The 16,327-nt window shown below is 37.2% G+C and overlaps 1 protein-coding gene across 1 annotated transcript in view; it reads left to right on the top strand.

The window, feature by feature from the left end:
- The window catches only part of RAD21 (RAD21 cohesin complex component), a 28,059-nt gene extending 19,850 nt beyond the window's left edge, over positions 1 to 8,209 (top strand). Inside the window, exons 10-14 of the mRNA XM_061171839.1 lie at positions 574 to 733; positions 1,172 to 1,317; positions 4,134 to 4,283; positions 5,712 to 5,795; positions 6,545 to 8,209. Of these exons, the coding sequence (XP_061027822.1) occupies positions 574 to 733; positions 1,172 to 1,317; positions 4,134 to 4,283; positions 5,712 to 5,795; positions 6,545 to 6,736 (732 nt within the window). The 3' untranslated portion in view covers positions 6,737 to 8,209. The remainder of the gene's footprint in view (positions 1 to 573; positions 734 to 1,171; positions 1,318 to 4,133; positions 4,284 to 5,711; positions 5,796 to 6,544) is intronic.
- Positions 8,210 to 16,327: the final 8,118 nt, after the last annotated feature.

Below are 16,327 nucleotides of genomic sequence, written 5' to 3'. Positions count from 1 at the left end.
TCAAAAAGCCACTTCTGTAAAGATGTTCATTATTATTTACAGTTAAATTTTTTAAAAGAAACTTAAAATATTGAAGAATCATTCAAGTGTGGCATATATATACACGCACATACATATTTACTTCCACTCAGTGGAATATTCAGTCATTAAAAATACTAGAAATGATAGTTAATGAAATTACCATACAATAGTAAGTGAAAAGGGCACTATGCAAAGCTGTTGGGTATGATTTCAGTTAGATTGTTTTAAGTGTATGAATATGAAAATAAACTGCAGGTAAATAAATTTAGAACTTTAGTGTTATCTCCAAGTTATGAGACAATGGTTAAAAATTTCATTCTCAACTTTTCTAAAATTGCTGCAGTGAAAATAATTTTTACATAGAGGATTTCAAATTATAAAGTAGAATGAAGCATGAATATGATATAACATTAAGTAGAAATCATGCTAAATTATATATACACTGATTGTTAAGGCATACTTATGGAAAATAGTAATGCCATTGGTAGGTTTTCGGTTCATGTGATTTATAGTAGAGATTTTATAATTGATTTTTTTTTTTTTTTTTAATAGCTGTTTACACGCTGTCTTACACCACTAGTACCAGAAGATCTTAGAAAAAGGAGGAAAGGAGGAGAGGCTGATAATTTGGATGAATTCCTCAAAGAATTCGAAAACCCGGAGGTTCCCAGAGAGGAGCAGCCCCAGCAGCAGCGGCAGCGCGATGTTATCGGTCTGTCCCGTTGCAAGGGCTCCCTGAGCAAATCTAAGTGAACACTTGGCTAAAATTTACCTGTATATCGCCAAAGTGAAAGAAGTCAGGAACAAAGACGTATTCTCAGATTTTTGGACAGGGAATACATGCGTTAATAGTCTCTGATTCCTTTGTTAGATGGGAAGTTTTCTGTTTTCAGAAAGGTCTGAGGTTTAGGACTTGGCCGAGTGATAGTCTGCTAAAGGATTGTCCTGCCTTGGACTGGAGGTGGGACATGTCCTTTTAAAAACCTCTTCCCACCTTTAAATGTATTATAAATTTAGTAACCTTTGTGGAGGTAAAATTTTATTCAGCCTTGATCATTAGGGAAAGTCTTAGCATATTAGTATTAAATGGTTCTAAAATGTTGTTGAGGACTGTATGACCGTAATCCCCTCTTCGTATGATCGATTGCAGATGAGCCCATTTTGGAAGAGCCAAGCCGCCTCCAAGAGTCAATGGAGACCAGCAGAACAAACCTGGATGAGTCAGCCATGCCTCCACCACCACCTCAGGGAGTTAAGCGAAAAGTGGGACAGATGGACCCAGAACCCATGATCCCTGTAAGCACAGCTCTCCAAGGTGTTTGGGGTGTGGGTGTTCGGGCAATGTTTTAGATCCCTAGTCAATAGCAAGTGTTGTTTAAGGAGACCTTTTGAAGTATCTTGGTTTGGGCAGAAAGTAGTAAGGAATGGGTCCAGAAAGAATGGCAGCTGAGGATCACAACACAGTGTGCCGTGAATGGGAGGCATTCTTAGGAGTTTTTGGTTTTTCTGACTCTTGGATAGTCTTGCTTCACAGTGGCCTAAAGTGAGCATCCTTGGCTACTGTGGAATCCTTGACTCTGAACTTGGTTCTGGTTTTTATTTCACTTCTCAAACATTAGCCCATGGTGAATCTGACAGTTCTAGGCAGAATAAGAAAAGCAGCATATGGAACCTGTTAAGTACGTTGTGAGTGAAATGAAACAAACTTCCTGCTAATAAATAACTTTGTCAGCAAGATGGAACATTTTTCCTCCAGTTTTATTGAGAGATAATTGACAGACATATAAATTGTATTAGTTTCGGGTGTACAATATATAATGATTTGCTAGATGTGTACATTGTGAAATGATCACCATGGTAAGTTTAGTTAACACCCATCACCTCGCAGGATTAGATTTTTTTTCTTGTCATGAGAACTTTTAAGATCTACTCTTAACACCTTTCAAGTGCATAGTATATAGTTGAACCTCCTTATCCATGGATGTATACTGAGGGCTGTCTGCAGTACATTGTTTTATGTAAGAGACTTGAGCATCTGTAAATTTTAGTATTCAGAGGGGATCCTGAAACCAATCCCCTGCAGATACTGAGGGACAGCTGTATTGTTAATTGTAATCATCATACTGTGTATTAGATCCCCAAAACTGACTTTGACCAACATATACTCATTTCCCCCACCTGCTAGTAACCACCATTCTACTCTCCGCTTCTGTGAGTGTGAGCTTTTTAAGATACTTAAGATTCCACATGTAAGTGATACATCTATCATACAGGATTCAGCTTTCTCTGATTATTTCACTTAGCATAATGCCCTCAAGGTCCATCCATGTTGTCACAAAAGGCAGAATTTCCTTCTTATGGTGAATAATATTTCATTGTGCGTGTATATCATATTTTCTTTATCCATTTATGTGTTGATGGATACTTAGGTTGTTTCCATAGCTTAGCTATTATAAATAATGCTGCAGTGAACGTGGAAGTGCAGATATCTTTTCCAGATAGTGATTTTATTTCCTTTGGATAAATAGTGGCTGCACCAATTTACATTCCCACCAACAGTGCAAGAGGGTTCCCCTTTTCTCGTCATCCTTGCCAACACTTGTTATCTCTTGTTTTTTGGGTGATGCTTTATTGTGGTTTTTTATTTACATGCCCCTGATAAGAGATGTTGGCCATCAGTATTGCTGTCTTCGGGAAAATGTCTGTTCAGATCCTCTGCCCCTTTTAATCAGTTTGTTTTGCTCTTGAATTGTGTTGCGTTCTTTATATATTTTGGATATTAATCTCTTATAAATGATTTTCAGATATATTAGTTTGATGAAGTCGTCAGGACCAATGAGCTTATCACCAATGTTTTCTTCTAGGAGTTTTATGGTTTCAGGTCTTAGATTCAAGTCTTTAATCCATTTCAGTCTTTTGCATGTGTCTGTCCAGTTTTCCCAACACCATTTATTGAAGAGATTGTCTATTGAAGAGATTGTCCTTTCCTCATTGTATGCTGCTTTGTGCTAAATTAATTGACCATATATGCGTAGGTTTATTCCTAGACTCTCTATTCTCTTCTGGGTTCTGGTTTATTCTTTATAAATATTCCTGTATATCTTTAATACTAAGCAGTTCTAGGCTCTCTTATTAAGAAATCAGAATATACTCGTCCAGTTGCTGAAAAAAGGTAAAGCGACGTCTTGCTACTTCATTTAGACTGGCTACCATTAAGTTCACTTAGTGTTCCTATCCTGAGTATAAAGGAAGGAGGTGGTCTGGTTTAAGGCTTCCCAAGCTTAAGTAAGGCTATAGAATAAATTAATTCTGGGCAAAGGGAGGCTTTTTGGTACCTTAGGCTCTTGGTTCAGCCTCCATCATCAAGACATTGGCAAAAGAATATTCTTTGCCAATTTTAACAACGAGTTCTCAGTTCTCTATGCCCTCTGATGGTAAGGAGTTGTAAAAAAGAACGTTTTTGAGTTCAGGAACGGGAACAAGTAATTAGTGGGTTACTCTAGTACCAACCACTCTCCAGGTGATTGTTCCCTTGTCACTCTATTAATGTTCTCATGTGTTTGTATGAAGTCAGAGAAGAAAGAAATTCAAGAAATGGACCCAGAAAAATAGTCTCCTCATTCCTAATATTTGCTGCTGGAAGAGCACAAAGGCTCTTATTTAGAGCTCAAGCTGAGTTGCAGTAGCCTTATACAGCAGTGGTCGACAGTACCAGGCTAATTAATGTTAGAGCCTTTTTGCATTGCCCAGGAGTCGTCAGTGGGTTCTGTTTAGTCCTAAAATGCTAATACAGAAAGTGTTGAGGGTTTTTTCTTGTTTGCAAATTCCTCACATAGACTTTAAGTATTTGACTTCTAAAAAGTAAGTATAAAAACAAAACACTTTTGTTCTAGGGTAATAAGATAATGAATGGATTAATTTCCTTTTTAAAGTACTTTAATGTTGTGGCTTTACAGTAAAAGAACAAGATGTGTAATCAGGTTTTGATTATGAGGAAGTGTGAAAAGTATTTCTTTTCATTTTGAAAACTGCAGCAACTACATGTTTGCATAGTTAAGAGAAGCTGCCCTTAAAATGTGCATCTTAAATTGCCTTATCTTTATTGCTTTAAGCCTCAGCAGGTAGAGCAGATGGAAATACCTCCTGTAGAGCTGCCCCCAGAAGAGCCTCCAAATATTTGTCAATTAATTCCAGAGTTAGAACTTTTACCAGAAAAAGAAAAGGAGAAAGAGAAGGAGAAAGAAGATGATGAAGAGGAGGAGGTAAGGAAACGTTGTAAAAAAAGATCTGATGAATAAATTCCCATTCTAGGTTTAGCGAAAATCTTCAACCAGCTCTTATTATTTTTCATCTTGGAGCTGAGTTCAGAGTGATGAAAAATGTTTGAATATAAGCAAAACTTAGCCAAATTCTTAGTGATCTACACCATCATTAAGAACTTCAGATGTTGTGCTGTGTTATCTCTCATTTGGTCCCTTGGGGGCTTTTCAAGGACATGGGACTTGCCCTTTCACTGATTCCTGGACTTCTAAATTGTTTGTAAGCTGCTTTTGTTATCTTGTGGTCATTGGTCAGCTATTAGCATCTGCCTCTAATATAGTCTCTCTATTTGTGTGGATTTTGCTTTTTCATTAGACTGGAGTGGTTTGTGACTTGGCTAATAAAATAGAGTGATTTTTATTTTTGACTTTGGGAATGGATTTTCCTTTTCCTGAGGCATGCTTTGGCTGTTCAAGTTTTTTCTTTCCCTGGATCTTTAAGGTTGTATATTAGAGTATGTATTAGAGTATGTATTCTTCTATTTGATGTTCTGTCAAATATTTTATTTAAACCTTTATGTTTAAAGTTTCTTCCAATTTTCATTACCATCTGTTCATGTTTGTAATTTATGCCAGTTAGTGCTTAACGTGAGCCTTACACACTGTTTTAAAGTCAGAATGTAGCCCCAAAGCTCTTCCAGCCTGTGGGCTAGAGTATCTCAGCCTTAGTGTTGAATTAGCATTTAAAATTATACTTTCTAATATATGTTAAGCTGTTATTAACTCCTGGTTCTTTGGATGTGGTGATAGTTGCAGCATAGCCTGGAAGCATCTCAGCTGTTGCCCCATGCCAACTTAAGCCAGTCTTGTAGGTGGCAGGTGACTGGCAGCCAGGCCACTCCAGTTAAATATAAATTATAGCCCATTTCTTTTAAAACACTGTATGGAACAGTATTACTTACTCATCTTTGCTAGTCTGCAGGCTCTTTGGTAGGGGTCCACGGTGAGATTAGGAATTTTCTGGAATACCATCGTCCAGAAAATCACGCTACCAAAAAAATACATAAATATATATTCAGTTAAAATAAACAGTATGCTTAGTGACATAGTTGGTTTATTTCCTTGCTTCAGTTTCTTACCTTAGCAAAGGGCCAGTAACACATAGCTCGCCAACCAGCGATAGTCCATGGACCAGACTGTGTAGATCACACACTTACAGACCAGTACAGAGTCATATATTCAGCTAAATGCTTGCAGGTACAGAGGATTTTCTTTTGTAATTTAAGAAGGGATGTCGAACTAGATGCTAAGTGATTTTTTTCCATTAGTCAAAATACACACAATTTAGAGCCTTCAGGAGATACGGAAATGCTTCATTTTGTAGCAGTTTTGTCAGTTTTTTGTTTTTGCACGGGGGTCCTTTTCACCCAGGATGAAGATGCCTCAGGGGGTGATCAGGATCAAGAGGAAAGAAGATGGAACAAAAGGACTCAGCAGATGCTTCATGGTCTTCAGGTATGCCTGCAAAGTCCTAGAGAAAAAATTTCATCAAAGGCTTTCGGCAGTGTTTCCTTAAAAAAAAAAAAAAAGAGTTACATGCTATAACCAGAAAGTCTACCTTTTGTGAAACTTTTTCCAAAACCGCACACCTTAAACTATTTTAATACACAAGCTGTTGGGCTAAGAGTAAGCCTGGAAAGCATCCAGGTGAACACTTTCCCTGCAAAGCAGAACTCCTTTGTGTGTGTACATTTTCTTACTTTTGGTTGAGCAAATTTAATGGGTTGAATCATTAAATTTGTCAAATCATTGTACAGTGTCATTTATCCTTGGGCCTTAATGTGTCAGATACAGAGGAGATATCTTGAGTGTCTATGAAATACCAGGCAAGGTGCTCAGGTCTCCTAAAATAAATGCAAAGGATAGTTAAGTTGACAGTTTTCAGAACTGTAAGTGCTAGATTTTACTATTTTATCAATTAGATGAAATTGATAGATGAATTGATTAGATTTTATTAATTAGAAAAAATGAGTCATCTATATTAGGTTGTCCCAAAAATGTTAACTTTGTCCCCTTGCCTTTTTTAATGTGAGAAACACTCTTGTACTGTTCAAAAATCTACTCCTAGCCCCCAACAGAATATACAGTATACTTTTCTCAGTATCCAAAAGTAGTATCCTTTTAAAATTACTACTTTATTGTGTAGAAGATTATTTTCATTTAATTCTTAGATTATTTTCATTTAATTCTTTCTTTTATTTCAGCGAGCTCTCGCTAAAACTGGAGCTGAATCTATCAGTTTGCTTGAGTTGTGTCGAAACACGAACAGAAAGCAAGCTGCAGCAAAGTTCTACAGCTTCTTGGTTCTTAAAAAGCAGCAAGCTATTGAGCTGACGCAGGAGGAACCATACAGCGATATCATTGCAACACCCGGACCAAGGTTCCACATCATTTGAGCAGCTAGAAGCATTATAGCTAGTGTTCATTTCACTAGTGTGTACAAATTGCCCCCATGTGTAGGGCACACAGAACCCTTCAAGAAAATTTAGATTTTTGTATGTACAAAGTCCCTGCCTCTTTCTTCATGTTTTCCGGTATTTTAAATTTGTCAGTTTCATCTTTAAGGGAAACTGCTTGTATGGTGTTTGTGTTCTGATGGAGAAAACAAGTACCCCAAGTTTATTTTAACAGTCCAGAACAGATTTGTGCAATATTGGCGCATATAATAATGTTGAGTAGCAGTGGAAAGTCAGGGTTTTTATCTTAGTTCTCGATTATTGCATTGTAAAGGAGAACTTTTCAGGAAAAAAATGCCTGACAGTTAATAACTATAGTGTGAATCGTCTTTTCCCATCAGCACCTGGCAGTCTTCTTCGTAACCATTGTGCTTGTGCTTTAGGGATGGTGCCCAAAGCAGAGATTGTCCTCTTAAGTTTTAAAGTATAATTCCACATTTGATCATGGGGTTGTGTGAAATTGTACTGTAACTAATCCCTTTCAGCTACAAAAAAATAGGGCTTGGTTTAAAGTGCCCTATTTTGTAAATCATTCCATTTGAAACTTTTTAATGAATCTTACTATCCTGAAATCTTTTGTTTTAGTGAGGCTCTAAAATGAGCAGAAATAGACTTTTTAGAGTAGAATGAATATAAAAAGCATTTATAACTTTCCAGGAGCTATAAATCAAAGTTTTAAAAAGATGTTTGGATATATTTGAGTATTCAGATCATGAAAATAGAAATTGCTATGCCAACTGAAAGGACAGACTGATGGGAAATCGTACAACTGGTTGACTTAACCTTTAAGCAGACAGTGCTGTAAAAACTAATGGCTTCTCTGATATTTATTATGTTTTAGTACTGATCAGTTTTTCCAGTGCTTGCACACTCCTGTGTTTGGAACTCTAATCGCTTTGCAACAGAAATCCAGTATCCAGTTTCCTATAATTTAAGTGAAGAAAAAACACATCCAAATAAAGGCTTTAATATTAACAGATCAGATAGCACCAGAAATTATGTGACTGTTATGATTATCAATACATGTCTTAACATTTTAGGGCAAAATTACACACTGAAAGTTCTAGCTTTTAAGTGTTGGCACTTTTGTGGAAAACAAAAATCACTCAGACTTCAGCATATACCCAGTAATTTTAAATTATGTGAGATGTTTTAAATTTGTGAACTCGTAATTACTGTTTTGATGATTCAGTTTCTTGAGAATGGTAATTGTATAAAATTGCTGTTGCCGCTTTATTTTCAATATGATGTGCCTGTAAACCATGGTTTTTTTCTCCCTTTGTATAAAGACATTGTAGATAATTGAATGTTTGATTATAGAAAGGTCATTAGTTTCTTGTTACACATTTTGTTAGTCTGGTTTTTGTTGCTTATCAGGTTTAATATTGTTCTTGAAAATAGTTGATGCTATGTTATGTATAACTTTTCTAATAAAAGTTGTGTTATAAGCTGTAAATTTTGGAGTATTGGTATTCAGTTGGTGGCACTCCCCAAGAAAACATTGCTTCATCTTTTTTGCCTTATCTTGAATAATTATCCATACAAATAGTAAGTGAACTTTTCAAGAGGTCTTAGAGTAAAAAATAAATCTTTACAATGTATATTAGAATGTATTAAGATTAAAATGAGCCCAGTAAATGGCTGGTGCTGAGGAATCTTTGGGGCATAGATACAGCCCTGTAACTGCTAAGTACATACAAATTATGACATGCCTATGGGTTCTTGAGGCCCTAAACAATTGCAGCCCATGAGCAACGTCCTGGAGATATTCTGGGTCCATCGGAGAAGCCTACTTTAGCCAGGGCTTTTGGTAGGTAACTTGGAATGTATCCACCTTTGCATTCAAGCATCTGACTTGTCCTGCCACCAGCTGTGAGCTTTAAGACATTCAAGACTTTATGCTTTAAGTAAGCCCTGCTGTATCTTCCGCATACATAGTTTAATACTGTTTATAATAGAAAAACCAATGTTTACTAAACACCAATTAGCCTCAAACCCGACGATGCTTTAATATGGGGCTCACCACCTGTGGTAAAGACAGCCTAGTAAAGAATTACAGTCTAATATGAAAGTAATGGGAGCCTAGAATACAGCATGCCAAAGTACCTGCGGGTAGTCCAACGAGAAAAAGCTTTTGCTAAGATTTGAAAGATAACTCAGTGTGGTAATGGTTTTATTTCAGGTATAGCAGAACCATGAGTATTCAACTTGGGACTGAAAAGCCTAGGTAGAGATGTGAAAGTGGAATCCTGCCCCTTGACTTCCTTCCTCAACTTAGAGCTAACAAAAGGGTGCAGTAGGGCTTTCCTGGTGGCACAGTGGTTCACCTGCCGATGCAGGGGATACAGGTTCAAGCCCTGCTCCGGGAAGATCCCGCATGCCGCAGAGCTACTAAGCCCGTGCGCCACAACTACTGAACCTGTGCTCTAGAGCCCACGTGCCTAGAGCCCACACTCCACAACAAGAGAAGCCACCGCAATGAGAAGCACATGCACCACAACGAAGAGTAGCCCCCACTCGCCGCAACTAGAGAAAGCCCGCGTGCAGCAACGAAGACCCAACACAGCCAAAAATCAATTAATTAATTTTAAAAAGCGGGGGGCAGTGCAGTAGAGCAATGGGCCAGGGGTGTAGAAACTCAGCTTCAAAATCTTAATTTGATTATGGAGCCTAAAGCTCAAGAAGCTTTATTCTCTATCTGGGCCAGATCGTATACAGCAGAGGTTCTCAACCTTGCTGCCCTTTGTGGTCACCTGAGGAGCTTTAAAAAATACTGGATGTCTGGGTCCTATTTCCTGCAGAATGTTTTTCTGGATTGCTGATGCCCACTGAATACAAAATAACTGAATGGATGGAAAGAAAGTAATAGACCTCCCACAACAATCTTTGAGTAAACATTAGTGCTCCTGCAAGGCATATCTTATTTACTGTGTGGTTTGGAGTAATGCCTGAACATGCTGCCACCAGTCCCAGAATTTGAGAAAAATCAGTCAAGTGAAAAGTATACTGGTATTTACGGTTAAATAGCCCAGGGTTGCCTTGAGACTCCATTTACTCAACTATCAATCTGGGTGGTTGGTACAGAACTTGCAGAGTGTTTGTGAAGGGTCCCTAAAAGTGGGCACTCAATAAATGGTGGCTATTGTAAAAATGTTTAAAGCAAGGGATTCATATTAGAAAATGGAGTTTTCAGGATATGAATCTGATAGAGTGGGATGCAAAATAGGATTATGAGGAGACTAAAGGTCTTTGTAAACACTAGGGAATCTGAGTAAGATGCCAGAAGGAACCTAGAAGATGGTCTCTCTCTGAACATTCCCTCCCTTTCAGCACATTACCTTCCTTCTGCCTTCAGTGCCCTATGAGATGAGCAATCCTGGCTGCAAAGATGGTGACAGAGGAGGCTCCTGAACTCCCCCCTCCTCCCATGGACATACCAAATGTACAGCTGCACATGGAGCAATTTTCTTGGAAAGAAATCCAGAAACCCTAAGCGACTCCTATACATTGGGTAAAACCAGAACATACCCACGTCAAAGTGGGTAGGAAAGGCTGAGACATGCTTGACATAAACCTCACCCCCGGCACAGCAATATATAATCAGGAGAGAACTCCAACTTCCAACTTCTCCCTGAAGAGTGGAGGACTTGGACCCCACATTCACCACCACAACTTTTAAGACCACACCCAAGGGACAGGCCCCCAAAATACCTAATTCTAAAAGCCAATGGGGCTTGCATCCGGGAGACCCACAAGACTAGCAAACATTTCTAACAGGTGTGCGAGCACTAGCCACAGCTATCCTCCCAGAGTTCAATGCAAAGGGAGCAAAGACAGGCTCTTATTTGTGTACTTTAAAAGCTGATTCCTAAGGGTCAGGTTTCTAATTGAGCACACTTACAGAGGCTGACTGCAGTCCTCCTCAGACTAGGGAAACCAGCAGACACTCCCCTGCTCTCTCCCTCTAGCTTGCTTCAAGTCACCAGTATATCCCTGAAAGGAGCTTTTACAAGTGTCTTATGCCCCAGCTTTTACGGCTGCTGCCTGAGGGAAAGACCCCTGGATCACCTGACTCTGATAGCCAACAGGGTTCACAAGTTGACATTCACAAGTCCCACAGGACTGCAGCAAACAACAAAGGAGTTCTTAGACTCAGGAGCACGCGCACGTGCACACACACACCCCCACTGCCATAGACCCAGGCCCAAATCAGAGGGAGCAGGCAAAACGCCCACCTGGAAGGTCTAAATACAAACTTCACCAGCTGCTGCTTAAAGGTCCAGCTTCCAACCAGCCTGTATCTATGTGTTGGTCGCAGTCCTCCCCTTTGGGACACTGTCATATCTGGGTACACCTTCAACTACTGAGAGCCAATAAGAACAAAGAAAGCAGCTTGGACCATCACAAAGCCTTGAGAGACAACTAGGAGCATGGGCCAGGCTTACTGATGAGGTTCATCTCTTAACACAAGACCACTTTGTCAAGACTGGGAGAGGTGACTGTTTTGTCCAAGCACAGAAACCAACACAGTCAAAGAAAATGAAGAAACAGAGAAATATGTTACAAACAAAGAACGAGACAAATATCCAGAAACAGATCTTAATGAAACAGATATAAGTGGTTACCCAATAGACATTTCAAAATAATATACAGATGTTCACTGAAGTCAGGAAAACATTGCATGAACAAAGTGAGAATTTCCATAAAGAGAAAAAATATTTTAAAGTACCAAATAGAAATCACAGAGTGTAAGAATCCAATAACTGTACTGAAAAATTCAATAGAGGGGTTCAACAGCAGACTAGTCAAGCAGAAGGAAGAATCAGCAAACTCAAATCCAGGGAGTAGAATTCATCTGGGGTGGGGCTGGGGAACAGAAAGAGAAAGAGAGACAATAGTGTAAGGGACTTATGGGAAATCATTAAGAGGATCAATATACATATTATAGGGGTCCCAAAAAAAGAAGAGAGAGAGAAAGAGGCAGAAAGCTTGTTCAAAGAAGTCATGGCTGAAAACTTCCCTAACCTGGTCCCACTGGACTGTATACATTTGAATACTTTAAAAGCTGCTGCCTGAGTTTCTGGCTTCCAGTCAGCCTAAATCCAGATGCTGACTGAGATTCTCCTCTTTGGGACACTTACAGGTCTTGGCACACTCTCAACTACTGGGAGCCAATAAAAATAAATCTTCTTGGACAATCACAAAAGTTTGAAAGACAACAAAGAGATAGACAGGGTTAAACGATAAGGTTCCTGTCCTACATGAGGCCACTCTTTCAAGACTAGGAGAAGTGACTCGTTTACCTAATGCACAGAAACCAACACAGAAAGTCAAGGAAAATGAAGAAAAAGAGAACTATGTTCCAAATGAAAGAACAAGATAAAATCTCAGGAAAAAATCCTTAATGAGATGAAAATAAGTGATTTATCTGATAAAGAGTTTAAAGTAATGGTCATAAAGGTGCTCACTGAACTCGGGAGAAGAATAGATGAACCCAGTGAGAACTTCAAAAAAAGACAGAAAATGCTGTATAAGAAAGTACCAAACATAAGTCATATTAATGAAGAATACAATAACTGAACTGGAAAAAATGTACTAGAGAGGTTTAACAGCAGACTATATGAAGCACAAAAACTCACCCCATCAGAGCAGGAAAAAAAAAAAAAAGAAGATAGTTTAAGGGACTTATGGGACAACATCAAGCAGACCAACGTTTGTATTATAGAGGTCTCAGAAGGGAAGAGAAAGAAAAAGTGGCAGAAAATGTATTTGGAGAAGTCATGGCTGAAAAATTTCCTAACCTACTAGTGAAGGTTAAAAGACAAACGTTTTAGTAAAAAACAATTATAACTACAATAATTAAGGGATACAAAAGATAAAAAGATGTAAAATGTGACATCAAAAATATAAAATTTGGAGGTGGGGGAGAGAATAAAAATGTAGAGCTTTAGAATGCACTCAAACTTGTTATCAAATTAAAATAGACTGCTGTAGATATAAGGTGTTATATGCAAGGCTCATGGTAACCACAAAGCAAAAGTCTATAGCAGATACACAAAAGATAAAGGAATTGAAGCATACTATTAAAGAAAGTCAAACCACAAAGGAAGAGAACAAGAGAAAAAGAAAGGAACAGAGGAACTACAAAACAGCCAGAAAACAATTACCACACAATAAACACACACATATCAATAATTTCTTCAAATGTAAATGGACTAAATTCTCCAGTAAAAAGAAATAGGTCTCTTTTTTTTTTAATCCATTCAGCCACCCTATCTCTATAGTGCCTATAGGAGACTCCAGATATAAGGACATACACAGACTTAAAGTAAAGGGATGGGAAAAGATATTCCATGCAAATGGAAACCAGAAGAAAGCTGAGATAGCTATACTTATATCAGACAAAATAGACTAAAATAAACATTATTTAAAATAAACATTGTCTCTCATTAAGAGACAAAAAGGACATTACATAATGATAGAGGTCAATCCAACAAGAAGACAAAACATTTGTAAATATTTATGCACCCAAGATAGGAGTACCTAAATATATAAGACAAATTAATTGAACTAAAAGGAGAAATAGACAGCAAAACAATAAAGGTAGGGACTTTAATACCCCACTTGCATAAATAAATGGAAAGATATTTCATGCTCATGGATTGGAATAATTAATACTGTTAAAATGTCCATACTACCCAAAGCAATCTACAGATTCAATGCAATCCCTATCAAAATTCTGCTGCCATTTTTTTTTTCTTAACAGAAACAGAACAAACAATCCTAAAATTTGCATGGAACCATGAAAACCCTGAATAGCCAAAGCAATCTTGATAAAGAATAAAGCTGGAGGCATCACACTCCGTGATTTCAAACTATATTACAAAGCTATAGTAATCAAAGCAGTATGGTATTGTCATAACAACAGACACATAGATCAATGGAACAGGATAGAGAGCCCAAAATTAAACCCATGCATATATGGCCAATTAACTTACAACAAAGGAGCCAAGAATATACAACTGGGAAAGGACAGTGTCTTCAAAAATGGTATTGGGAAAACTGGACAACCACATGCAAAAGAATGAAGCTGGAAATTACATGATAATTAACTATAAATCAATTGAAGTTTGAGTGTAAGACCTGAAACCATAAAACTCCTGGAAGAAAACATAGGTGATAAGCTCCTTGACATCAGTCTTGGCTAAGATTTTTTAGATATGACCTTAAAAGCAAAGGCAACAAGCAATACTAACAAAGAGGACTACATCAAATCAAAAGGCTTCTGCACAGCAAAGGAAACCATCAACAAAGTGAAAAGAAAACAAAAAGAATGGGAGAAAATATTTGCAAATTATATATCTGATAAGGGATTAATATCTGAAACATGAAGAAATCATACAACTCAATATCAAAACAAACAATCTAATTTAAAAATGGGCAGAGTGTCTGAATAGACATTTTTCCAAAAAAGAAATACAAATGGCCAACAGGTACATGAAAAGATGCTCATCATCACTAATGATCAGGGAAATGAAAATCAAAACCACAATGAGGCACCACCTCACACCTGTCAGAATGGCTATTATCAAAAAGACAAGAAATAACAAATGTTGGCGAAGATGTGGAGAAAAGGGAATACTTTGTACACTGTGATTGAGAATGTGAATTGGTGCAGCCACTATGAAAAACATATGGAGGTTCCTAAGAAAATTAAAAATAGAGTTTCCATATGATCCAACAAGTCTGCCTCTGGGTATTTATTTATGTGAAGAAATCGAAAACATTAACTCAAGAAGATACACACATGTCCAAATTCATTGCAGCATTATTTACAATAGCCAACATATGGAAACAACCTAAGTGTCTATGATGGATGAATAGATAAAGAAGATATGGTGTCTATGTGTATATTTTATACACAAACACACACAATGGAATATTATTCTGCCATAAAAAAAGAAATGACATGAAATCTCGCCATTTGCGAAAACACGGATGGAACTCGAGGACATTATGCTAAATGAAATAAGTCAGAGAAAATCAAATACCATGTGACATCACTTATATGTGGAATCTAAACAGAGAAGCAAACAAAAACTCCCAAAGTCACAGATATAGGGAACAGATTAGTGGTTGCCAGGGGTAGGTGGGGGGGAGGGGTTGGTAGAATGGGTGAAGGAGGTCAAAACGTACAAACTTTGAGTTATAAAATAAATAAGTCGTGGGGATGTATTTATTTTATTTATAAAATACATAAGTCACGGTGACTATAGTTGTTAATACTGTATCGCATAATTGAAAGTTGCTAAGAGAGTATATCTTAAAAGTTCTCATCACAAGAAAAAAATTTGTAACTGCATATGGTGATGGATGTTAACGTGTGGTGATCATTTTGCAATATATACAAATATCAAATCATTATGTTGTACACCTGAAACTAATACAATGACATATGTCAATTATACCTCAATTTAAAATAAAGCAATAATAGCTGAGAACTTTCCAAACCTGGGGAGAGAATTATACATCCAAGTTCACAAAGCTAATATAACCCTATTATCTCAGTGCAAATAAAACCTTATCCAAGACACATTATAATGAACCTGTCAAAAATCAAAAATAAAGAGATAATCCTAACAGCAGCCAAGGAAAAAAAGATAGTAACCTATAAAGAAAGTCCCATTAGGCCTGCTCTCAGCAGATTTCTCAGCTAAAACTCTAGGTCAGGAGAGAAGCAATGATATATTCAAAGTGTTGAAAGAAAAAAATTGCCAGCCCAAAATATTCCATCCAGCAAATCTATCCTTCAGATATGAAGGAGACATAAAGATTTTCCTAGAGCAGAAAAAAAAAATCTGAAGGAGTTCATCACCACTAGACCTGCTTTGCAAGACATGCTAAAAGGGGTTTTTCAAGCTGAAATTTAAAGATGCCAATTAGTAAACATGAAAGCGTACAAAAGTATACAGCATATGGGTAAAAGTAAATATTCAGTCAAACTTAAAAAACTAATTCTGTAGTAGGATGGTGTGTTAACCACTTAACTACAGTATAAACATCAAAAGAAAAGAGTATTAAAAATAATTATAGCTACTATAATTTGTTAATGAATACACAATATAAAAAGTAAATAATGCATCAAAAACTTAAAAGAGGGAAAGTAAAAGGGTGAAGCTCTTGTAGAAAACTGAAGTTGCTATCAGCTTAAAATAGACTGTTTTATCTACCAGATGTCTTATGTAAGCATCATAATAACCACAAGGCAAAAACCTATAGTAAAAGCACAAAAGATAAAGGGGAAACAGAATATACTATCATAAAAAATCACCAATTTACAAAGGTAGCCAGAAACAGAGGTTAAAAATAAACAATGGAAATATAAAACAAACAGAGAACTTATTAATAAGATTGCATTAGTTAAGTCCTTACATATCAGTAATAACTCTAAATATGTGTGGGTTGAATTCACCAATGAAAACACCCAGAATGGCTGGATGGATTAAAATCAAGACCCAACTATATGCTGCC

Source organism: Eubalaena glacialis, chromosome 17, assembly GCF_028564815.1.
Source record: "Eubalaena glacialis isolate mEubGla1 chromosome 17, mEubGla1.1.hap2.+ XY, whole genome shotgun sequence".
NCBI lineage: Eukaryota > Metazoa > Chordata > Mammalia > Artiodactyla > Balaenidae > Eubalaena > Eubalaena glacialis.
This window is presented reverse-complemented; position numbering and strand designations above follow the sequence as displayed.